Source organism: Pleurodeles waltl, chromosome 9 (genome assembly GCF_031143425.1).
Source record: "Pleurodeles waltl isolate 20211129_DDA chromosome 9, aPleWal1.hap1.20221129, whole genome shotgun sequence".
Taxonomy (NCBI): Eukaryota; Metazoa; Chordata; class Amphibia; order Caudata; family Salamandridae; genus Pleurodeles; species Pleurodeles waltl.
This window is the reverse complement of record NC_090448.1, coordinates 1,088,531,511-1,088,557,633: the sequence shown is the minus strand read 5'-3', so window position 1 is coordinate 1,088,557,633 and position 26,123 is coordinate 1,088,531,511. Positions and strand designations below refer to the sequence as shown.

Here is a 26,123-nt window from a genome sequence, read left to right as displayed (position 1 = left end):
GCACTAAAATAACAGGGACAAGTGTTGGTGGGAGGCTGAGGGGTGGAATTCTTGGGGAGGGATGGGTCCAACCCCATGGATAAATGGCAGGAAAGGGGACGGGGGCTTGAATATGTAAAGGTGTCCTGTTCTGCCCATTGGGGGCGAAAACATTAAGGGGGTCATTTGGTCACCGACCACGGGAGCACCGCCAACAGGCTGGCGGTGCTCCGTCGAGCATTCTGACCGCGGCGGTTCAGCCGCGGTCAGAAACGGAAAGTCGGCAGTCTCCCGCCGACTTTCCGCTGCTCGGGAGAATCCTCCATGGCGGCGGAGCGCGCTCCGCCGCCATGGGGATTCTGACACCCCCTACCGCCATCCTGTTCCTGGCGGGTCTCCCGCCAGGAACAGGATGGCGGTTGGGGGTGCCGCGGGGCCCCTAAGGGCCCCTGCAGTGCCCATGCCAATGGCATGGGCACTGCAGGGGCCCCCGTAAGAGGGCCCCACTTTGTATTTCAGTGTCTGCAAAGCAGACACTGAAATACGCGATGGGTGCAACTGCACCCGTCGCACCTTCCCACTACGCCTGCTACATTCGGAGCCGGCGTTCGGAGCCGGCGTCCTCGTGGGAAGGTAGATTTGCCCTGGGCTGGCGGGCGGCCTTTTGGCGGCCGCCCGCCAGCCCAGGGCAAATCTCAAAATACCCTCAGCGGTCTTGCGACCGTGGAGCGGTATTTTGTCGGGGGAAGACTGGCGGGCGGCCTCCGCCGCCCGCCAGTCTCAGAATCACCCCCTAAGTCTGGGTAGTTCCATTGTTTACAAGAGTCCTCTACGGTAGGTGTAATGGGTGGGTGGGTCAAGGAGATAGAACAGATGGAGTCTCATGTTTGGTGCCTAAAAAAGTGACAGAGGGTTGTGTGGCAATATGGTGCTTATGTAAGCCCAGCACTGTCTCCTTGGCTTTCAGCCGGTGGCCACCACCGCTCTCCATTGTATTGTCACTGCACATTTTTCCAGGACAAGGGCTAGGCCTGTTAAGCAAGCCACTGTTTTATATTTTTTCTGGCGTTTGTATATGCCTAGAACAATCACCTCCTATGTGTCAAGGAGTGGGCGGCCTATGGTTGAGGCTACAGTGGTATTGACATCTTGCCAGATCTGGGTAAGTTGCGGCTAGTCCCAAAGAATGTGCCGCTGGGGCCTGGCATTGGCACACATGTCCGGGACTGTTGGGAAAATGTGTTAGATTTTGCTGTGTTGTGAGAGATATGCTGTGTGTAGTATATACAATTAAATTAATTGCAGCCTGACATTGTGCGAGCTCCTATGTGGATGTGTCAATGTGCTCTGCCACTCCTTGTCCTGCAGAGCCCGACCAAATTCCCTTGTGTCACAGAGTGTTTTTTATGTGGAGCTGTGTAAGTGCAGTCATAGTGCTCGTAAGCCTGGTCACCAACCACCTTCCATCTGCTAGATTATGCAGATTATCTACTAGTGCCCCCCCCCCTTTTCTGCCAGGTCTTCCACCTGCCACGTCTCCCTCAGAAGCATAGGGAGGAGACCATATGTCAGGAACTGCCCCGGTGGAGTTCATATTGCTCCATTAGCAAGAGATTAGTTGGCCTTTGGCAAATAGATGCCTAAGCGTCAACAGGTTAGCTCCATCCAAGGTCCAAAGCTCCCTCAGAGTGAGAGCCTGGGTGCCTCTTGGAAGGCCTAGCAGTGGGAATCTCAGATGACTTCTTTTGATAAGGAAGGAGGTTTGTAGACTATAGGAACGAGTGCACAGGGGAAATAGATTGCAATTACTTTCAGTGTATCTGTCATTAGGGTTACCCTGAGCTAATTGCAAATTTGTTTTACAGTAGCAAACACGGGTGCCCTGGGCCCTATTGCAAACTAGGAAAATGTCCCCTTCTTCCCCATGCTTCCATCAAAGTTGTGAAATACAGCCACAATTTGGTTGCATAGGGCTCCTTAGGTTATTCCAGTATTGGAACTTTCTTAGATTCACATGCTTGAATCATTCCCCGTCGTTGAGATGGGAGTCCCCGGGACCTTACAAAAGATATAGGGGGTCATTCCGACCCTGGCGGTAAAAACCGCCAGGGCCGCGAACGACGGAAAGCACCGCCAACAGGCTGGCGGTGCTTCCTGGGCCATTCCGCCGCGGTCGGAAAACCGGGTCTGGCGGTTTCCCGCCGGATTAACCCCGGCTGGCCGAATCCTCCATGGCGGCGCTGCAAGCAGCGCCGCCATGGGTATTCTGACCCCCTTCCCGCCAGCCTGTTTCTGGCGGTTTTTACCACCAGGAACAGGCTGGAGGGAACGGGTGTCATGGGGCCCCCTAACAGGGCCCCTGTATGCTTTTCACTGTCTTCCTAGCAGACAGTGAAAAGCGCGACGGGTGCAACTGCACCCGTCGCACACCTGCAACACCGCCGGCTCCATTCGGAGCCGGCTTCAGTGTTGCAGGCCGCTTTCCCGCTGGGCGCTATATTGGCTAGCCCCCGCCGGCCCAGCGGGAAAGTCAGAATGGCCCCAGCGGTCTTTCAACCGCGGAGCGGCCATCTGGCGGTTCCCGCCAGGAGGGCGGCGACCGCCGCCCGGCGCGGTTGGAATCAGGCCCATAGTGTCTCAAAGACATAACAGCAATAACTTAAAACTCTACTTTTTAGTAATCTATCCAAGTCCTTATGTAAAAAGGACCAAACTTGAGCCCTAAACAATCAGATCACTCCACCCTCTAGTACCCTCCTGAGATAAGCTCCAGTACCTCAGATTCTCTACCGCACGTCATGCTAGGGTGTCTCCTCTGAGCTCTGCTCATTTTTTTCCTGTTGGAGAAGATTTTGCCACTACATCTGAATTTCTTCTTTATTTTTGAGTGTTTCTTATTTACACTCAGAATTTCATGATTTTGTCTTTGTCAGCACAATGTCTGACAGAGAGAGGAAAAGTCTCTTCAGAGCCTGCAGTACTTGTGGAAAGAAAAGGCTCCATTCTGAGGATCCGCATAGAGACTGAATATATTGCCTCTATCCTGAACATTCTGCTGTTGATTGCAAGGTATGTCGTACCTTTTCCTCAAAAACTTTAAAGGATAGAGAGGGAAGACTGCTTATATGGCTCCAGAAGCTTAAAACAAGGAAGAACACTGTCTCAGACTCGGACAGTGAGGAATCTTCCTGGTCTTCTATTAAATCCCGAAAGAGGCAAAGATCGCCTCACTCTGAAAAGGGTTCAAGACAACCTTCCAAAACTTTTTAAAAGATCTCACAGGGGTTTGGTGAAGGCCGCAGTCTCTCATCGTCACCTCATGCAAGAAATCTTCCTCAAAATCTAAACACCGGCCTTCAACTTCAAAGGAAGTGTATAAACCTTCTTCAGAGCCTTTCACACCTCCACCATAGGTTCTCACTACTTTCAAGAAGCCTTCTTCAGCTCCTGACGACGGACCATCAACGAAGTTATTGCCGTTGCCACCATAGTCTATGAGAACATATACTGCGCCTGCATCGATGACAACAACGTCAATGGTTACCAGCCTTTCGACTGTGGCTTCCTGTTCGTCGACGATGTCTACGTCGACGGTAACTAAATCTAGGCCGTCAACGTTGAAGATAAAGATGTCATCGGCGATGATTCCGAGGACGACGAACACCGTCGGCGACGACGATTCCGATGACGATGCCATCGTCTGCGACACAATGAACAGGGACCAGAGGCGAGCCTTTGCAGTTTGAGATGACTTCGTCGATGACCTCGTCGACAGCACCGTCATCGACACCGTCGAGGAGGAAAATACAGGCCTCGACTGGGAAAGGGGATATAACTCTGCGAGCCACTTCCCCAAGTAAGGTCACACCTTTAATTCCGACTCATCTTTTGGAGGAGGATTCTTATGATGATGGGCCTTTTGGGGTAGCCCATAGCCCTACCCAGCTCCATTTTAAGTGTCAGGAAGATGAAGAGGAATATTACCAACAGTATTATTCTCCTCAAAGAGACCAACCAGGTGTGCCAGAGGATATGGTCTGTATCCCAAGTTCCCTCATCTCTGATGTGCAGCTTATTTTATCAGACTAGAAGAAGAGGTTTCCGTCAACACCACAGTTGGAGAACATACAAACGGAACCTCCACCCGTGGTATCTGCCACTCCAGTTCCACAGCCTAGGTTGTCGCCTAGATTGGCGAGGAGTACCCCGCAGAGGACCTTCATGCAGGTTACTGACTCCTCAGATGAGGAGAGGGAAGAAGGAGAGCTTCAGGATACGCATTCAGACTGGGACAACTACATATTGCCAACCCCTTCATTGCCATCGCCTACTCAGGTGGATTCACCCCCAGGAGACATTGGGGGTTTCCATAATTTGATTGAGAGAGCAGCAAAGAGATTTGTGCTGCCCATGCATCTAAGCAGATGGACTACTTTTTACACGACTTCAAGGAGCCTTTTCAGAAGAGTATACGCTCCATACCCATAGTAGACTACATCTAGGAGGAAGGTCTAAAGGTAATGAAGAATCCAGCTACCATGCCAGCGGTCTTACCAAGGTTAGACAAGAAATATAAAGCTCCAGAAGACGCTCCAACTTGTCTCATTGGTCACCTGAACCAGACTCGGTCATAACCCAGGCATCGCAGAGGCGTTCGAAGAATCCATTGATGCCAATTTCAGCGCCCCCAGACAAGGAAGTGAGAAGGCTGGACAAGATTGGGAAGCGTTTCTCCTCTATGTCGGGGCTTATAGTGAGAGCAACGAACTCGTTGGCAATTTTGGGCAGATACGACAGGCAGTTATGGGCTGATATTCCTCCGTATCTGACCACCTTACGGAAGATTCTAAGGCGGAAGTAAAGAAGATCCTTTTGGAGGGGGAGGGCTCCTCGGCTGATGTTATAAATTGTGCAATGGATATTGCGACCACTGCTTTTCAACAATTAGCTGGTGGGACCGTGCTGCGATGGCAGGGCTAGCTTAGAGCGACTTCTTTTCATCTGGAAGTACAAAAAAAGGTATTGGACCTTCCATTTGATGGGAGGCTATTTTCGGTAAACATGTAGATGAAACTCTGCAAGTGATCAGAACGGATACAGAAACCGACATTTCAATTCAAAAAGTCGCCTTTCCGAGGCTCCAGGGGTAGAGGAGTCCCGTCATATACAGGGTCTTTTCAAGGCTTTCGTTATCTCGCTTATACGACGCAGCAGTTCTGACCGCAAAACGCACAGAGGCAACCACCCCAGGTGTCCTATTCCAGGCCTCCTCCCAGGGGTAGAGCATGTCAGAGCAAGGGTGCAGGGCGACCCCAAGGACAAATTTCCGGCTTCAGCTATATCCCCACCACTAACTCCCAGGACAGGAGGAAGAATATCACACTTTTTTAAAAAATGGCAAGAGATAACATCGGACCGGTGGGTATTAAAGATAGTTCAATTTGGCTACACTTTAGAGTTCATCCAAATCCCACCTTTTCGCCCTCCACGTACCTTCTTTCAAAAACATCTAAAACAACTCCATCTGGAGGTCGTGATAATGCTAAAGAAGGGAGCTATAGAGAGAGTTCCTTCTTCAGAGAAGGGCAGAGGTTTTTACTCCCGTTTCTTTCTGGTACGCAAAAACTGGTAAGCATGGCATCCCATTCTCGATCTCAGGGACTTAAACAAATACCTCAAACTTCAAACTTTTCGCATGGTCACGTTGCAGGACATTCTCCTCCGCATGAATCACGGAGACTTTATGATGACCCTGGATCTATAGGATGCTTACTTTCATATCCTGATTTCACCTGCTCATAGAAAGTTTCTGCACTTCACAGCAGCCGGCAGCCATTTCCATTTCAGAGTTCTTCCATTTGGCCTGAAGTCTGCCCCCAGAATCTTTACAAAGTGTCTAGCTCTGGTAGCGGCTTGGCTAAGAAAGAAAAAAAATCATTTTTTTCCTATTTAGACGATTGGCTAATAAAAGCGCGGTCATATCAAGAGTCTTGCTACAACAACGGCTTGCATGGAATTATTCGACGAACTGGGTCTCACTCTGAATTGGAACAAGTCAAAGATATTGCCAGAAAGAGTAACAACCTTTTTAGGGGCAACATAGATATGATCAGGGACAAGGCTTTCCCTTCGGGGGAGAGACAAACGAAACTCATATCTCTAACAAACAGAGTTCAAGGAAGAAAGTCTCTTTCAGTACGCAGCTACAAATCGCTTCTGGGGATGATGTCTTCTTATATTCACCTAGTTCCTTTCTGTCACCTGAGAATCCGCCCCCGGCAAGAAGAGCTAGATCTTCAATGGATTCAGAAAGAGGGCTCATTCAACTCTTCAATCACAGTAACTCCTCGTATGATCGAAGCGCTACACTGGTGGGCAGATCAGCTAAACATCGCAGTAGGTCTTCCTTTTCTGCTGCCTCGACCTCTGTTGGTCATTACCACGGACGCCTCTCTGGAAGGATGGGGGGCTTACCTTCAAGATCTACAGGTCAGCGGAAAGTGGAGCAACTATTTGCGGAAATATCACATCAATTTCCTGGAGTTGAGAGCAGGATTTCTGGCCTTGCAGGCTTTCCTTCCCAGGATAAAACACTCTGCGGTTCTGATAAGAACAAATAATACGACAAAGATGCATTACTTGAACAAGCAAGGGGGAAAGAAATCTCTTCTCATATCTCGAGAATCTCAAACTATTTGGAATTGGGCTATTCAAAACAAAATTAGTTTACGAGCAGAACACTTGCCAGGAAAGCAGAACGAGACAACAGACACCCTCCTCAGCAGACTAACATCATCCTTTCATGAACGGGAGCTGAACCAGGAGGTGCTCGACAAAGTTTTCAGGAGTTAGGGGAAGGCCAACCTAGATCTCTTCGCAACTCCGCAGAACACCAAATGCTGCTCCTATGCAAGTTGGGTTCACCATCCGGGCTCGTGGGGGAATACCTTTTCGATGGCATGGTACAGAATATTTGCCTGCGCTTTTCTTCCCATTCCCCTGATTTCAACAGTGCTCACAAAATTCAAGAGAGAGCATTGCAGACTGATTCTGAAAGCTCTGTAGTGGCCTCGCCAACATTGGTTTTCAGAGCTCCTCCTGCTCTCTGAGACAGAACGCATTCCACTGACGGTCTCACTGCAGCTCCTGACAAGGAACAAAGGTTAAATGCTGCATCCGGACCCCAAGTCACTGAAGTTAATGGCTTGGTTCCTGAACACAATAAGTTTTCCCCTTTTAAACATTCACCCCGAATGTTGGAAGATACTTTCAAAGGCCAGAGCAGATAGCACAAACAAATTATACTCTCTCAAATGGAAAAGGTTTTGTTTATGGTGTCAAAAAGAACAAATTGATCCACTATTATCGCCACCAGAACAGATATTGCCCTATCTCCTCCATCTGGCATCAACGGGATTGGCTCATGCTAAAGGGGCTCTTTCGGTTTTTCCACCAGTAAGACCTCCTCCACCTTCCTGGCAGCTCAACACGGTTCTATCTCAACTTATGAGACATCCATTTGAACCCATTCACAAAACGTATTTGAAGCACTAATCGTGGAAGGTGGCTCTTCTGCTGGCCCTTACTTCTAGACATATCAGCAAAATCCAGGCTTTCACCATTCAGGAACCCTTCCATCAGTTTAGGAATGATAGAGTGATACTTCGTACAAACCCAACATTTGTTCCAAAAGAGCCATCAGACTTTCATATTAATGAGCCTTTGATCTTGAAGTCTTTCTTTCCAAATCCATCATCTCCAGCTGAAAGGGCTCTTCATTCTTTGGACATCAAAAGGAATATTAAGTTTTATTTGGAGAGAACCAAACTTTTTTGCAAGACTACACAGTTATTTGTCGCTTACAGCGCTCTGAGGTGGGGCCACGCCCTTTCCAAGCAGAATATAGCAAGGTGGATAGTAGCTGCTATAAAGTTTTGTCACCAAGCAGTTGGTAAGCCTTCACATTCTTTGGTAGGGGCACATTCCACAAGATCACTTTCAGCGTCGATGGCACTGTTTGCAGGTGTACCCCTACAAGACATTTGCAGAGTTGCCACCTGGAGAAGTACCCACACATTTACGAGGCACCACTGTCTACATGCCGTACCTCAAGGAGATGTACCAGTTGGGCAGGCGGTCCTGCAACATCTGTTCCAATAACGGCGAGCTAATTTTCCCTCCCTCCATCCCTTTTTTCTGGTACGCACATTGCATTTTTTAATAGTTGTGATTTGTATGTAGGTATGGTTATTTTTGCACGTAAATATGTATGCTCATATGTAACAGCATCTTTATGCTTTATGGGTTAGAATGCTTTCATGTCGTTATAGTTAAGATAGCTATCTGTCACTAATTCAAACAATGTATTGTCAATGCAGTGTGCTGTAAATACTGCTTTATAGTCTGATTCAAGCATGTGAAGCTATGAAAGTTCCAATACTGGAGTAAGGAAATGAGTTACTTACCTGTAACTATAGTTCTCCAGTATTGGAATCTTTCATAGATTCACATGCGACTCACCCACCTTCCGGGGGAAGCTGACCTTTTGTTACTTTCTCAATCAACTTTCAGGATACGCACTATTGCTTAGAAAAATCTGAGGTACTGGAGCTTCTCTAAGGAAGGTTCTAGAGGGTAAAGTGATCTGATTGGTTTGGGCTCAAGTTTGGTCCTTTTTACATAAGGACTTGGATAGATTACTGAAAAGTAGAGTTTTAAGTTATTGCTGTTATGTCTTTGAGACATTATCTTTTCTAAGGTACCGGGGACTCCCATCTCGACGACGGGAATGATTTGAGCGTGTGAATCTATGAAAGATTCCAATACTGGAGAACTATAGTTACAGGTAAGTAACTTATTTCCTTCTGTGGCCTGGTGTCACTATACTTGCTGCACTAATGGACATGATGAGTGTAAATTGGAGATGGTTGTTGCCCCCAAAACAAGTGCCATCCGACTGCTCACTTCTCTCTTGTTCCTTTTTTTCCAGGTCATGTTTGAGAGAAAACTCATCCTTTTCACACCTGGCAACATTGTCAGAAGTGACGTTGAGGCAATGCAGATAGATAGATAGATAGATAGATAGATAGATAGATAGATAGATAGATAGATAGATAGATAGAGTTTACATGATATAGCACACTGTACACTGGGGGCCATATCTAGGTATTGATTTGACTATTTGTAATATATTCCCTAATTTATTTCAAACAGTTTCCATAAACTTTGCAAAGAGGACTGTCATGTTTTGCTGTGTTATTCAGAACTTTACTACTACACAGATGTCTCCTCATGCTTGCTTCTGGACACAGCACAGCGTAAAGGATGGCATAAGAAGGAAACACCATTTGCTAATTGTTGTGCCTTCTGAAAATGTGACCTATCTCTGATGGCTGAATGTTGTGTTTTGACAGACGGATACCTTCCTTCCAGCTCCCACCAGAGGCCGCTTCACTTGAAAATACCATAGAGGCAAACACCATCTCAAAGATAGTGGCCACCACTCAAGAGTCTGTTCTCAAAGGTACTGTATTATACTAACGGGCTTCCAAGTACACTGGAGAAGTTAGTGTTGGAAGCCAATGCCTTTAGTGTTCCCGTACTATGGAATGTTGCCAGAGATATGGGGGTTATATATGCAGTTGGATCATAGGGTTTCGTTTTGTAAGCAGGATAAGTAAATAAGAGCGAAACTTGGGCTCTTGTGTCTCTCAAGCAAGAGATGTAATACCAGTAGGGGAAGAAAATTACTCATAACCATCATCTGCTTACCTGAGACATTCATCAGGTAATATATCCCTCCTACACTCTCTCTCTCTCTCTCTCTCTCTCTCTCTCTCTCTCTCTCTCTCTCTTTCTCTCTCTCTCTCTCTCTCTCATTTCAGGCCACACGCTTCACCTCACTGAACACCAGCATGCCTCCACAGAACACAGTAGTTCCCCATGTCTCACAGCACCCAGACCTCACAACATACACAAGGGACTCTGCCATACAGCAACACCATAGCCCTTTTAACCAAGCCTCCAAGTTACCAAAAAGATTTTGATCTGTACAATGACTCCTTTACCCTTTTGAAACAACTGGAATAGAAGCCAAGTTTACATGAAATCAACTTTACTCGTAAAACGTATGCAATCTTTTATTATGTTGCATCATTTTAACCAGCATTTGACCCATTTGCATGTCTGTGGGGATCTCCTGGTCAGGCCGGGCGGAATTTTAATTCTGCTCACAGAATTGGTGGAATTTGGGTAACTCCGTGTTTCGCTTGTAAAGCAGAGTGTAAGGAAATGCCTTTCTAGGCATGGTTACCCCCTGACTTTTTGCCTTTTGTTGATGCCAGTGATGATTGAAAGAGTGCTCGGACCCTGCTAACTAGGCCCCAGCACCAGTGTTCTTTCCCTAAACTGTACCTTTGTTCCCACAATTGGCACAGCCCTGGCACACAGATAAGTCTCTTGTAAATGGTACCAAGGACCCTCTTGCCAGGGAAGGTCTCTAAGGGCTGCAGCATGTCTTAGCCACCCTGGGGACCCAACATTCAGCACATGCACACTGCCTGTGTGTGCTGGTGTGGAGAAAATTACTAGGTCGACATGGCACTCCCATCAGAGTGCCATGCCCACCTCTCACTACCTGTGGCATAGGTAAGTCACCCCTCTAGAAGGCCTTACAGCCCTAAGGTAGGGTGCACTATACCACTGGTGAAGGCATAAGTGCAAGAGCACTATGCCCCTACACTATCTAATCAAAACCTTAGACATTGTAAGTGCAGGGTAGCCATAAAGAGTATATGGTCCGGGAGTTTGTCAGATACGAACTCCACAGTTCCATAATGGCTACAGTGAAATCTGGGAAGTATGGTATCAAACTTATCAGCACAGTAAATGCACACTGATGCCAGTGTGGGATTTATTGTAAAATACACCGCAGGGCATCTTAGAGATGCCCCCTGAATACCAGTCCGACTCCTATTGCTAGGCTGACCAGTTTCTGCCAGCCTGCCACAACAAGAAGAGTTTCTGGGCACATGGGGAGAGTGCCTTTGTCACTCTGTGGCCAAGAACAAAGCCTGTACTGGGTGGAGGTGCTTCTCACCTCCCCCTGCAGGAACTGTAACATGTGGCGGTGAGCCTCAAAGGCTCATGCCTTTTGTTGCAGCGTCCCAGGGGATTCCAGCGAGTGGAGATGCCCACCCCTCCGGCCCCTATGGTGCCCTAAGCTGAGGTGACCCCTGCCTTTAGAAATCCTCCATCTTGAGATTTGAGGTTTCCCCAATAGGAATAGGGATGTGCCCCTCTCCCCTCAGGGAGGGGGCACAAAGAGAGTGTAGCCACCCTCCAGGACAGTAGCCATTGGCTACTGCCCCCTAGACCTAAACACACCCCTAAATTTAGTATTTAGGGGTGATCCTGAACTCAGGAAATCAGATTCCTGCAACCTACAAGAAGAAGAAGGACTGCTGACCTGAAAGCCCCGCAGAGACGATGCAGACAACAACCGACTTGGCCCCAGCCCTACAGGCCTGTTTCCAGACTCAAAGAACCTGTACAGCGACGCATCCGACAGGGACCAGCGACTTCTGAGGACTCAGAGGACTGCCCTGAACCCGAAGGTCCAAGAAACTCCAGAGAACAGTGGCACTGTTCAAAAACACCATCAACTTTGCAACTTTTTAGCAACTTCCAAAGAACTCTCTCTTCCTGCTGGAAGCGTGAGACTTCTCACTCTGAACCTGACGCCCCCGGCTCGAGCTCCAGAGAACAAACACCGCAGAGAGGACTGGAATCTTGTGGTTCTAAAATAAATTAAGGAAATATATTTTTCTATGTGAAAACTATTGGCCTGGAGTTAAGTCTTTGAGTGTGTGTTCCTCATTTATTGCCTGTGTGTGTACAACAAATGCTTAACACTACCCTCTGATAAGCCTATTGCTCGAACACACTACCACAAAATAGAGCATTAGTATTATCCAATTTTGCCACTATCAACCTCTAAGGGGAACCCTTGGACTCTGTGCACACTATCTCTCACTTTGAGATATATACAGAGCCAACTTCCTACACGGAGTTCCTGACAAATCCGACCAATCTGCATGTGGAGGTATTATTCTGCTGTTCATGCCTCTCAGGAACAATGCAAGGCTCCACAACAGGCAATATTTGCGGGCCCCTGGCAGAATTTCCAGTTGCCATGGAGCCTTCCAGCACCATTTTATAATCCCGGCAGATATGAGCAGTCGCATTCAGATAGGTCAGAGAAGGCTGCTGTTAGAGTAGATTTGCTGTCACTCTAGTAGATTTTCTATTTCAGCGGCAGCAAAATCAACTTAATTGGCTGTGTGGTCTTCAACAAAGTATGGTACAGTTCGCGCTGATTTTCAGATGGTCACGCTATCGGCTTTAAATTGCCGCCCTAGCAGCATATTTTGTGCCTACTGGCAGAATTCCATGGAATATCACTTAGTTTTTCTGTCATATCTCGGAATTCCATGTAGTGAAGCCCAGCATGCTCCGCCCACCGCTACTCATGATCCATTAAATAGAAATGGGGAACTATTCCTGTTGCCACAGCATGTTTTACATAGTAGGCTACCAGGTAAAATGGCAGGATTTCAGAGCCTTGCAAAACCTCAAATGCTCTTGTTATACCCTCAAGGAAATGGTTAAACTGATCCACGCTTAATCTGGGGATTTAGGGAGAAATAGGGAGAGTGAAGAGGAAAGAGGAATTTAGCAAAAAAGGTAGAAATATGCTTGGATTAAATATGTTGAAAACAAATCATCACTAGGCAGATCATATTACCAAATTATATTCTCACAACCTACCTTGTACGAAAGAGGAAACAACGGAGAGCTACATCTACTAAGCATACCATTCCTGTACAAATTAACTTTGCATATTCAACAGCAAAATGGTTGAATGCAATAATGGATGTGTGTGGTGTACTGCAGCACATATGCAATACATTGGTTTCTGGGTAAAATTAAAGTGTTTTTGATTGTTTGTGCCTGCTTCTACTAATCAATAGTTTTTGATGCAACGTCCGGTCAGGCTACCTTAGTACATTGGGCTTTGTCTCTAAACCTAGTGGTGTTTGTGGTGCTCCTCCCTTAGAAATGGATTGTCGATTTGACCTTATGAAAAGGCAAGCCAAAGTAACTTTTATGCTGGAAAGTAAATAAATGCTTCTGCTTTGCATCATGCTAGCAGCACTTCAGAGCACCTGCAATTGTGGCACTGATTTCCTGCTGAGGAGCTTAGCATCTGCTAGGGATTTCACTCTCTGAAGCACTGTTCTGAAAATCTGGAATTAAAATCCCTAGAATTCTTGAAATCTCTAGGATTCCACTTTGTTGACATGTTAATACTTCTGTTTGGTCTTGTAAGTCGTGGAGCAATTCAGTAAATAGGACCAGGTTATATACAAAAGAATGAGGAAATGACATTGAATTTCTTGTGTTTTATGGTTTTGTCCAACATTGCCTCAGCTTCATTTTCTCACCAAATCTTCATATTCTGTGTTACAACTTTAATCACATGTGCATTGTTTCATTTTACAGAAACAAGGACACCAGAGTTGGTGCTGGAGAAGAAAGACCGGGATTCCATATTGACCCAAGTTCAGACAGATGCTGCTAGTGGGAAAGAGAAGCGAGGAAAGGATAGACATAACTTTCGAAGGTTGTTCCATAGGAAGTAGCTGCTCGAAAAAAGAGAACATGTGCTCCTAAAGTGCTGAGCATCGCCTGAGGGATGATCACAAGAGTGCTAGAGGATGGACAAACATCATCAGCAAACATAAAAAATAACACTGACATAAAATGTACAAAGCAAACTTGACAAATTTACATTACACTGAGTATACATAACACTGACTTAGCTCCCTCCAGTTTATATTTCAAACTAGGGAAATTTCACCAATCTAACATTATTTTGAAAGAAAACATTTGTGTTCGAACAAAAATAATCATGTCTATTCAAATTCTGATTGAAAAATCATTTGATAGCTAAACCTCTTCTGTGTGTTTGGCAAACCCTTTTTTAAATTAATTACATGAAAAACTATTTTGCTGTGCAGTTATGTGGGAGCCCGTCTCACAGCATTTACAGATCCTAAAATCCTGACACCCATCTTTCCTTAAATGGTTCTATCTATCTTTGATTACAGTGATAAGTTGTACCTAGCATGCCAGGGATCTCACAGGACATTTTATCCAGCTGTATGATCTTAGTGACAGAGGTGTCTCTTGGTCAACCACAATTTGCCAAAAGTTGTTTCATTCCTACAATGTTAAGCATCAGAGACAGTCAACACTGATTTGATTTTCTAAACCATTTTGTTTTTTTAATCATTTTGGATGAAGGATTACTATACCATGCCTAAATTATTGACATGAGTGTAATTTTTAAATTGTGTACTAAACATATTTTTTATTTTTTATTTTCTCATCATGTTGTGTTTAGACAATAAAAACGCTATCTCAGACCATAAAACTTCCTTGTGTAAACCATATCTGCTCACTTTTATAGTTGGTGGATTAAGAAGTGCTTGGCATTTTGGTGAGTGCAATTTATTGTCAACGATTTGTTAAGGAATCAACAAATCTGTTGATCTGTCAGAAAAAACTTCATTTTTTATTATGTCTCTAAGGCAAACATTCTCTGAACTTCAGGTGATGTTTGGCACAGCATGTGTTCATTTTCTGGGTATAAAGATTTAAAAAATATACATTGAAAAGGCAAGTTGCTTTGATCCATTGTCCATTTGTAACATATGCTGACATCGGAAATTCCAGTATTAGATTTCCATAAGAGTGATATATTTTTATTAGGTTCAAATAACAGAATGTCCTACTCATTTTGATCCCATGCAATACCATGCACCACATTATGACCACTGCGGTGGTGCCACGGTCAGACCGCCAGCACTGCCAGATCAGAGATCCCAGCGGTCTGGCAGTTGCGGTTGTCCTAATCCACCAGAGCAGCACTGCTTGCAGCGCTGCCCTGGGGATTACAACCTCGTTCTTTGCCAGTGATTTCATGGCTGGCAGAGAAAGGGTGCATGGAGCCCCAGGAGGGCCCCTACCCTGTCCATGCACTTGGCATGGGCAGTGCAGGGGTCCCCCTAGTCAGCACCCTCGCACTGTTCTAGGGTGCTGATGCACCCTGCATCCTACTGCATTGCCGCCGGCTTGATTAAGAGCCAGAGACAATCCTATAGGGTGTTTCCAGCTAGGCCAGCGGGCAGAAATTCAGGTTTCCGCCCGCTGACCTAGCGGGAAACTCTTAATGGGTCCGGTGGGGAGGTAGCCACTAAGGTGGCAACCTTCCCATCTGAAGTTCAGCAGATGGCTTAAACCGTCTGCCAAACTTGTAATAAGGCCCTATGTCTCCAATTTCAAACCAATATAGTGGATTTGTATGCCACTTGATTGAATCTGTATTATTTATGGCATTACTTAGGTTCGAGACATATTTATAGTGTTTCTAACTTCTTAAAATAACTCATTTTACAGTGATCCTAACATTCCCCCTTTCTTTAATTGTAATATTTAGCCAGTGGAATAAATTAAATTCCATTCATATCCCCATTCAACATAAATATTACAAAATATTCTAACATAGGGTTTCCCTTCAATGGAAATCTAGAAATCACATGTATACCATATATTTACATAGCAAATCTAAAAATAGCATTATTTATAGATACTTTATGACTGTATATGTACCCAGCTGGCATCTTAATATAAAAATGTATGCATCTCACTGTGAAGGTTAAGATTGTGCTGCATCACTTTCACTTTTAATATCCTTTTGAATTATTTTATTTTTTTATGTGCTGTAAGGCTTAGTTCTCTCTCAGGGATCTCCAGTGATAATCACAAGCACTGAATATTCCTGCCCACGTGCGGGGATCCTGGAACAGTTCTTTCAGAGTCAAAGTCACATCTATTTCACCTTACTTCAGCATGGCAGGAAACAGATGTGACAGAATTTTTGCAGCCTCAAAAACAGCCTATATTGCCAATATTTGTTGAATTACTTGAAATGTAGAAGGAAAAAGGATCATACCTGTAAAAATCACTTAGGCAAAGTGATCTTTTAAAAACATCCTTTGCAAATAAATGTTACTTCTTTTTAAGGTAAGTCAGGTAATAATACATAGTAATGTTGCCTGTATAGGCTGCAGCATTTAAACAATGTAAAGGGAACACTGCTCCTTTAAGTAGCTTCTGACCTCCAGTATCCTATCATGACCTGCAGGTAGCACCTTCCTGCACAGAAACAATCCTGGGAGGCGTTTTCCTCTTTCTATGTATGCCACATAATGCAGCACACATAGAAAGAGGAATAAACAAGGAGAAATCCCACTAGACTCCAGGGAAAAAGCAGAGCGATGGGTGCTGCCCACCTAGGGAATGGGAATGGCTATGTCCCCATCCCATCGTGGCATAAACAGTCTTTCTGCTCCCCGGGGGAGTGGATGGAGGTGATTACCTGATACACCCCTGTGGGTCTGAAAGCCCACTAGTCATAATGATATATTGTAATAGAAATTTCGGGGTGGGTACTTCCCATCATGAATACGGCTGTGTCCCCACCCTAGAAAAGGCCAGACAGTCCTTCTGCCCCCAGTGTGTTTAAAGGTGGGACAGAAGGCCATTAGACACCAAGGGATAAAGCACCAGGTAAAAAAAACATAGGGGATGGGGCTGCCCATCATGGGCAAGGCCATTCCCCCACCCCAAAAGTCTGCAGAGACTTTCTTTCCCCACAAGGACTAGAAGGGGTGATTACCCCTAATCTCCCCCCCTCTGGGTGGGCAGAAAGCCTTCTAAACACCAGGGGGAAAACAAGCAACAAACATAGGAGTAGGGCCTGCCGACCATGGGCCTGGCCATGCCCCCACCCCAGAATTGCAAAGGAGGCGCATGATGGTAATTTCCCCTAATTTGCTCCCCACTGGAGGATGGGGGCAGATAGCCCTCTAGACACTAGGGGCTGCATTTATGCAGTATTTTATGGGAGGTAGAACCCCCTTGGGCATGGGCCCATGCCCTGGGGCCCAAAAGACTGTCTACTCCCCCCCACCCCCAGGTGTGGATAAGGGCTATTAATCTCCAACCTTCCCCCTGGGGAGTAGAAAGCCCACTAAAAGTCTGTGATTCCTAAATGGTGCCAAAACAAACAAAAGAAGGGGGCAGCCTACCTTGGCATTGAGCCATACCCCTGCCCCAGAAGGGGCAATAATGTTTTTCTGCACCCTTGGGGGCAGATAGGAATTTTATCTGTGGGATTGCCCCAAATCTGTCCCATAGGGGAGTAGAAAAGTCCACTACACCAGTGATTTTGCATGTGATGCATAGAAAGTGATACAGGCATTGCCAATACCCCCACCCCAAAGTGGACAAACAAGCCGTTTTGCCTCTGCCCCCCCTGTCCTAGGCCAGACGGGGGTTTGCCCCTAGTTTGCCACTAAGGGGGGCATAAAGCCCTCTAGACAACAGGTAACTAAAAATGACGCCAAAACAAACAAAACGAGGGGGCAGTCCACCCTGACATAGAGCCATTTCCCTGCCCCAGAAAGGGCAATAGTGTCTTTACACCTCCCTCTGGGCAGATATGAGGTTTGTCCCAGTAAGGGGGGGGGGGGTCACCCCAAATCTGCCCCCTGGGGGAAGTAAACCCACTGAACACCTGGGATTTTGCATTAGGGGAAAACGAAAGGGGCATGGGCATCACACTCTGACAGTGGGCCATACACCTACTCCAAAGGGGACAAGCCAATACTTTGGCATTCCTGGAGGGCAGAGAGGGAGTACACCCCCTGTAGGCAGAAAGCCCACTGGATGAAAGGACTACTTTTTAAATAAAATAATGGAATAGTGTCGTAGTTTGGACTCTTGCTCTGAGCAAGACTGCTGGTCTCAGGATGACAGTACTTTCGTTTGTAGGTGACTAAGTTTCTTCCTACAACTAGTTGTAACTGTTGTCCAAACCTTACCAGCTTACTAGCAGTACCTCACCAGAAACACAATAGTAAAAGGAGATTTTTAGCAGTCGCTTATGCATGGACTCAAAGTAAGATCACTCAGGGTTATCGTGGTTAAACGGAAATTACCCTTTTCTCACAGATTTATTATGTCTCATACAAACAAAGGCAATGACACAGATGCAGTGAAGTTATAATAGTTTTTATTCAACATAACTGCAATTTGTGATAAGTTGCATGAACTCCAATGATTAGGATAATGAATATACCAAGCAACAGTATTGTGAAGAAGAGAGTCATTGTTATAAAGACCCCCACCATTGTGCAATATATGAAAGAAATATATGTATATGTATAAGATGGAATAAGCCCTAATACCCTAAGGAGAATAGGTCTAACCTCCTACCTAAAAAGGAGAGCTGGGTTCGTTAAACCTAATCTGCCAAAGCCGTGTCCATGAGAGGAGCCCCCAACCCTCGTTACCTTGAATGAGGTCTCTATCTCAGACTCCGCAGGGACAAGAAGACTGGGTCAGCGTCAAGATGACTACAGCATCGGTATCAGCAATGGTGGTGATGCCCTCTGGTCGGAATCCCTCTGATTATCTGTCTAAAAGTGTGTTGTATTTATACAGATCTACAAGGTCCCCTGACATAAGTGTTTTTCATAACAATAGATAACAGGCATGCTTGGGACGGCAATTAATATCAACAATCCCTCGAAAGTATAGAGAGGGAAAATCCCTAAGCGTGAATGCCTACTGTATGTTTGTCTTTCGTGCTTGATCTTGACGCCTTGGCGCAGTGACACTGATAATAGAACCCATAACAAGTGGCCTAGCTATAAACAAGGCCGCCATCTTAACGGAAATAAATAATTAAATGGACCAAGACAGAGCAAGCTAAGTAGGTTAAAAGTCACTGGGTGACGGGAGCACAAGTTTACAAGCCTACGGCTAAGCTAACTCCTGTTATCCCGTTAAAACAAACTAGGATTCACTACACCCTCCCCATTGCCGTAACAGGTATGACGAAGGTAAAGAAACCCAACCGCTAAAAAAGCTGCTACTGAACTAAAAGCCAACAAAAAAAAAGAAAAAGAAAACTCAAGCTAAAAAATGCTGTGTGTTAAAATTCGTTTAAAAAACATACAGAGATGTTAATATCAACCATGACAAGTATAGCAAACTTTTAGTATAATTGCTAGTTTTTAGAACCGGGAACTGGCAAGCAAATTCATCAAATTATGTGCTATATGCAGGATCCTGAAGAATGTCATCGAAGTCACCATTCAAGGATCTCAAAAACGAGTCAACATCGTCTGAAGTGAAATCGAGAGCTGGACGGACAAACGGATCCACAGAGCAGAAGTGAGCCACATTCATCGGTGTATCGACACTCGCTGCAGCGTCCTCATCCATGTTAGATCTTATAATAGAAGGCTCATAGGTGGCCTCGCGGAGCAACCTCAGTCTCAAGGGGCATGACCGTGTATGAACCCTCATCGTGGACATCAGCAGTTCGTGGTCCACAGGAGATGTTGGTGCAACAGCAAGACAGACCATAGGCAGATGTTCAAAGAGACACCATATGCAGCGGAACACCGGTTGTACACACCAGAGTAGAGGCCGGAATGACAATGACCAGTCAAACTCCAGTTCCACCAGCAAAGGTGTACCGAAGATCCGAACCATGCGTTCACGGCATAGCGGGGTTGACGGGAGCGGCTCCATTGCTCTGTGTCGCTGGAAAAAAACAACCACCGCGAATCAGAAAAAATAGCAGTAGCAGTCCGCCAATTAAAGCCAAAATAATTGTAAAGGCACCAAACACACTGGAAAAGATAGAATGGATGGCTGATGGGATGACTCCGAAGACAGTCTGGAAGATGGACACGAAACCAGACCCGACAGCCTTAAAGAAATTAACAATCCCAGTCGTGCTTGAAGCATTGAATATTCTGGATACCAACTCTCCAAAGTGTTTGGGGAAGTCGGTATTTAAAAGGGATTGTATCTCGGCTGATAATCTCGCAATCTGGAGAGCATACGTCTCTTTTGCGGATGTCAAGGCGACCTGTTTTTGAAACAATTGCGCCTTTAGTCTACTCAACTTGTCATAGTTCACATTAATAGTATCAATGTGGGGCCACATTTCAGATACTTGTATCTCTCGTGTGGGGGGAAACAAAACATGGCCACAACACGTAACGACCTTCGTGACTGAGATTGCGTAGGCAATTGCAGGTCGCAAGCCGCAACAGCTGTCATCGCTCAGTAGAACATAACTCCCATTGGAAAGTGCATGAAACACTGAACGAATCAAGGGGACGGGAGTACCCTTCAGAAAACAGGCCAAATTTGCAACCCCCGCATTGCAAAGACCGTGAAGAGACACCTGTTTGCATATCATGGAATGACGAACAGTAGTCTCACATTCACTTCCGCTAAGAAAGACCTCCTGTTCACCGTTCAGACATCGATACTCAAAGGGCAACTCCCACTCTTCCTTAATAAAGCCATCTCCTAGCCGTTCATATCGTCCCACTGCAAGATGTTTCAGGCAGCTCGTGGAACGAAAGGTCGAAAACAGTAAATTAATTATGCCGTGTAAGAGCCAAATAGTTGAAGGACTCTCTGCTACCGTGAAGGGCAACTTATCTAATTTCTCTACTTGAAGCAAGGTGAAACGAGCCTCCCTTTTAGCCATTGTCTCTGGTTCCCTGGAAAAATTAAAAGCAGCGAATAGTTCACTCCCATTAATGTATTTCCATGGAATGTGGCCACTTCTCAGTGTCTGCAATGCCCAACCCAGATGCATGATAGAACGTAGCTGTGTTTGCCCATGATATAACCGGGACAAATCAGTCTGAGTGATATCAATAGCAGATGACACTATATTCGACAGTGAATAAATCCTGTTGGATAACGTGTTCATGCCATTGTCGACAACAGCCAATATTTTTTCCAAATTCTCCTTATCAAGTTGCCTTAAACGTGCAGCAGCCTCAATTTGAGAAAGCTTCCAAATCTCATTATACGTAGCATATAAAAAACGTTTCGAACGTTGTTTCCTAGGACCTAATAGGAAATCTTGTAAATCTATACTGTCAGAAAGAGTGTTCAGGTGTTGTTTAACCGCTGTTAATGTGTTCGTCTGCACCCATTGCTGGCACAGCTTACCCACACTGTATATTGTAATTATACCAGTATGTTGACCTGATAGAAAGCGAGGGTCTGGCCTATGAATGGAAAAACCCCCTGAAGAGTTCAAAAAACGCCTTTGACACTCATCAGTGTCGGTGGGCCACACCAACCATCCCCCGGGACGGGAAAGTGAAGAATTATAAGCACCAGCCTTAACCAAGGCATCTAGCCTGCCTCTGAAACATTAAGAAAGTGTTGCCAATCTCAAAATGTTGTCGGTGTAGGAATATTGGGCGTGTTTAGATCTTTAATTTTTGCTAACCCCAGACATGATGTCTGCTCAACAGTGTCATTCAAAAAAATCATTTGCACAGGAATTAGGCGAGCTCGAAACAAAGCCTCCCTACCCTGTATTTGCCAATCTTGTGTCCCCCATACACTCTTCAAATCGACAGTGTTCTTCCAATATTCGTAACCCTCAATTGTTAGCAAAAGTTTTCTAAATTGTGCTGTAGGTAATTTAAAATAATATGATTCAGCTTTCTTTGTATCATGCCCAGAAAAGTATGTGGATTTGTCACTGTAATACTTTGGACTCCCCACCTGTGGTGTTGAACAGTGTTCCCATTGTGTGTAGTTAAAGAGAGGCCTATATCTAGTTGCACGGTGCAGGTAGTGATGTCCCCAATTGTTATAGCAGAACATTTCCCCATAATTCATTGTATAATCATATACATCATCACTTCCAAAAGCGGAGTAGTCCTTCATTTCAGTTAGCATTGAATCAACTGTTTGGACATCCCAATCATCAGAGACAACATTAGGTGTAATAACATCAGACATTGAAATTTTGAATACGTATGGTATTTGAATTATCTCTGTAGGCCCGTATATATCGAACGGAACTTTGTCCCATACAATCCCATCAGGAATTGGAATAGCTGTAATATTGACAGGGGACAAATCACGTCGGACCTTATGTGATGAACAATGTGGTGTTAAAATTACATCAACAGGCTCCACCGAGGAGCGATCAGCGATATAGTGACCATTAATTAGTAAAAAGAAAACAGTCACAAAACTAATCCATAAAAACAATGCAATAAATGTCAAACAGAACCAGAGATAGTTCCATGGATACATCAAATAGTTCTTCTTAAGCCATCGATAGAATTTGCTACCTCTCGAAAGTTTGTCAGTCTCAGTTGAGGATGAAGCTGAAGAAACATCATCAATGTCCACAAAATAGCCAGAGGAAGTCTCCGCAAACACAGGACCCATCGAATTCTCATCCACTGCTCGTGGAGGTTCTTGATAGACAACGTTATTTGCCGTGGAAGTGTTTATGTAAAATACAGCCAAATCCTGAAGCGGGGAGTTCTCCGAAGTTGTTACTGGAACCAACAAAAGTTCATTTTCCGCCCTCCCCATGTTCGAGGAAGTGTCCGGAACAGCAGTTGACATAGTTGCATAGTCAGTAGTAGTGATATTCATCCTACTATGTAGATGGATGTCCTGTTGGGTAGTGAGAGGGGATCGGGAACTACCCAAGGGACCTCCTGGTCTACTGTGAAGAATCGGCCACATGGTGTAATTTGATGTCGTCAATAGAGATGAATCTGTTTGATTTGGAACCAGACAACGGTGGAAGAATGACAGTCCTGGTGCCTTTTATTCCCAAGACCGGTACAGGTGCTCTGTATGATGGACCAAATTCTTTTTTCACAGCGATCTTCTCACGAACCAGATCCCCAACGTTAGGAATCCAGCCAGTCGAAGTTTTCGCCAATTCCCTTATTCCCAAGGTGGCAGCACTTGCAGATGATTTATCATCACGGAATTGTTGACGCTCCTGTAAAACAGCGAGACGTTCTTTTATGTCAAATGGTGTTTCTGCTGCCACCATACCAGGGGCATCTAGATCGGGGACATACATAGGTGTCCCAAAGAGAACCTCATATGGAGACTTTCCCCCCAAGGACCGTCTTGGCAGATTATTCAGTGCTCTCTGGACCCCATACAGGTGATGTAACCAACTGCGGCCTGAACCTAATACTCGAGCTGTTAAGGACTGCTTTAGATCACGATTCCGCCTCTCCACGACCGAATTTCCCTCGGGATGGTATGGTGAGGAGTTTTGGAGTTCAACACCCATTGTTCTCATGGTGTCCCTGAAAGCTTTAGAGGCAAATGCAGGGCCCTGGTCCGAATGGAATGCTGCAACCGCATATGTACCGATAAAGATCAGCAAATCTTTTAAAACAGTCCGGGCGTCAGCCGACCGCTGTGGCCATACCCACAGGAATCTAGAACAGGAATCTACAGCCACTAGATTGTATTTATATGCACCATTAGGCTGCAAGGGACCACAATGGTCCAGGTACACACAATGGAGTGGCTTGTGTGACACTAAGAGAGATGTCTGCGGAGGGCGTTTGATATTTGAGCCCTTAATCTGCAGACAAATGTCACAGCAAAGGACATACTGTTTTGTCCGTCTGCATAGACCAGGCCACCAGTACCGTTGTTGTAGAATGGTGATAGTGGCCTGTATACCAGCATGTGCAGAAGCGACACCTTCATGTGCAGCTGTAATTAGCCCTAATCTTTGGTCTTCATTTGGGATCACTCGATCACCTACATCAGGAATTGTTGCAAAAGCAACATTATTTGCACTGATATGGTAAGTATAGTTCGTAGGGTATCCTTTCGGAAGCGTTTTGCCTGCAGCCGAAGCTTTAACGGCAATCAGTATTTCATTATCCAACCTCGTCCGAGAACGAGTCACTGCAGCCACAGAAGCCGTAGCTACTGATGCTTTGGCTGCTTCTGTATTGCCGGCAACATGTATTTCTACACGTTGGTGCCCTAATGTATGAACTACATGGACACATGGTAGCTTATCCTTAAGATCAGCCACCCTCCCCCATAACATTTTGGGGGTGATTGTAACTTCGGCGGGCGGCGGAGGCCGCCCGCCAAAGTTCCCCCACCAAAATACCGCTCTGCGGTCGAAAGACCGCTGAGGGTATTTTGTGATTTGCCCTGGGCTGGCGGGCGGGCGGCCGCCAAAAGGCCGCCCGCCAGCCCAGGGCAAATCAACCTTCCCACGAGGACGCCGGCTCAGAATTGAGCCGGCGTAGTGGGAAGGTGCGACGGGTGCAGTGGCACCCGTCGCGTATTTCAGTGTCTGCATAGCAGACACTGAAATACTTTGTGGGGCCCTCTTACGGGGGCCCGCGGCACCCCCTACCACCATCCTGTTCCTGGCGGGTCTCGTAGGGGGTGTCAGAATCGCCATGGCTGTAGAGCGCGCTCCGCCGCCATGGAGGATTCTGCAGGGCAGCGGGAAACCGGCAGGAGACCGCCGGTTTCCCGCATCTGACCGCGGCCGAACCGCCGCGGTCAGAATGCCCTGCGGGGCACCGCCGGTCTGTCGGCGGTGCTCCCGCCGACCCTGGCCCCGGCGGTCTCTGACCGCCGGGGTCAGAATGACCCCCTTTGTGTTTAATGGTGTTCCCTTTAGAATCTCTAAACCCGTTCAGTTTCCAATGATTGAGATATTCATTGTATGACTGGACGCAGTAATATGAATCACAGACAATCAAAGTCTGTGTTCCTGGCTCTGAATGTTCGAGCGCTAGAAGAAGAGCCTTAAGCTCGGCCAACTGGGCTGTGCAGTCCCCTAAGGTCTGAGTGTATGTATTGTGAGGATGGAAAACTCTGTCTTCCATTGTCCCGCACACGGCTGCGCAAGCTGCCGAGTATTGATGTTTAGTACCCACAGCCGGTTGTGCCGATCCGTCAGTATAAATGATGGTATCATAACTGTCTATTGGCAATATGTGTAGAGGAGCGGGGTACTCTTGTTCATACTGGAGAAATTCTTGCGTCTGAAGTCTTGGGTCAAACACATAATCAACATCAGTGGCGGTCAGAGACGTTGCCCATTGAATCCAGCGTGGATGTAATGCTTTAGCGTTTGGAACGCTCGCTTTAGTGACAGCCTCTAAGGCCGGCACCGGGGAGATAGCAATAATGCGTTTCCCCTGGGCAAGTGGCCTCTCCTTTATGACGGCCATCTGAACTGCTGTTAGAATTTTTTCAGTAGGAGCAAAACGTTTCTCAGCATTGAAGTACAAATGTGATTTGTATGCTATCGCCACTGTGTCACCCTCATTAAAGGTGACATAGGTAAATCCAAGGGCACCAGCTATTATTCTGATGACCAAATTTGTTTTATTGTCACGTGTGTACAAGTGTCTAGCTTCCAGCATGTCTCGTTGTGTCCCTAAGGATGTGTGTGTTCAATCGTCCATCGCCTGCTAGAAAAATTGGGCTGTATTAAGTCGTAAAGTGGTTTGATGCGTTCAGCATAATCCGGAATGTATGTACTGCCAAAATTTAAGAAACCCAGTAATGACTGTCATTTCTTAAGCGTGTTTGGAGGCTGTAGCTGAGCACATTTTTCTAGGAAGTGCTGGGCCAGGCTCTTTCCCTCGTTTGATAGTTCATATCCTAGGAACAATACACTAAGAAATGCTATCTTGCTCTTCTTAAAATTAAATTTATAGCCGGAGGCTGCAAATCCCAAAATTATTCGATCGACCCTTGCAAGATGAATGTCGAGGGTGTCGTCAGTGAGATAGATGTCATCCACATAGGATAATGCATCGGAATCAAGCTCATGCAAGATCGATGTTACACGAGCCAAAAACAGTCCTGGGCTGTTTTTATAGCCTTGGGGTAAACGGCAAAAACGTTTCTGAGAGCCAAAGGAAAATGCACTTAGGTCCCTACTTTCATGTGCTAAATTCTGGCAGAAAAACCCATTAGATATATCCAATGTAGTTTTATATTTTGTACGCACTATATTATTGATCAGCGCTGTGCTGTGTGAATTTTGTATAGCATATGTGCGAGTATGTCTATTTAAGTGTCTATAATCAACCACTATTCTATATGAAGGTTTCGCAACGGGAAATAGCGGATTATTCATT

General features: G+C 45.8%; 1 protein-coding gene across 1 annotated transcript in view; it reads left to right on the top strand.

Moving 5' to 3' along the window:
- The window catches only part of SPTBN5 (spectrin beta, non-erythrocytic 5), a 1,780,873-nt gene extending 1,766,208 nt beyond the window's left edge, over nucleotides 1–14,665 (top strand). The window contains exons 70-71 of the mRNA XM_069208774.1: nucleotides 9,393–9,502; nucleotides 13,543–14,665. Of these exons, the coding sequence (XP_069064875.1) occupies nucleotides 9,393–9,502; nucleotides 13,543–13,682 (250 nt within the window). The 3' untranslated portion in view covers nucleotides 13,683–14,665. The remainder of the gene's footprint in view (nucleotides 1–9,392; nucleotides 9,503–13,542) is intronic.
- Nucleotides 14,666–26,123: the final 11,458 nt, after the last annotated feature.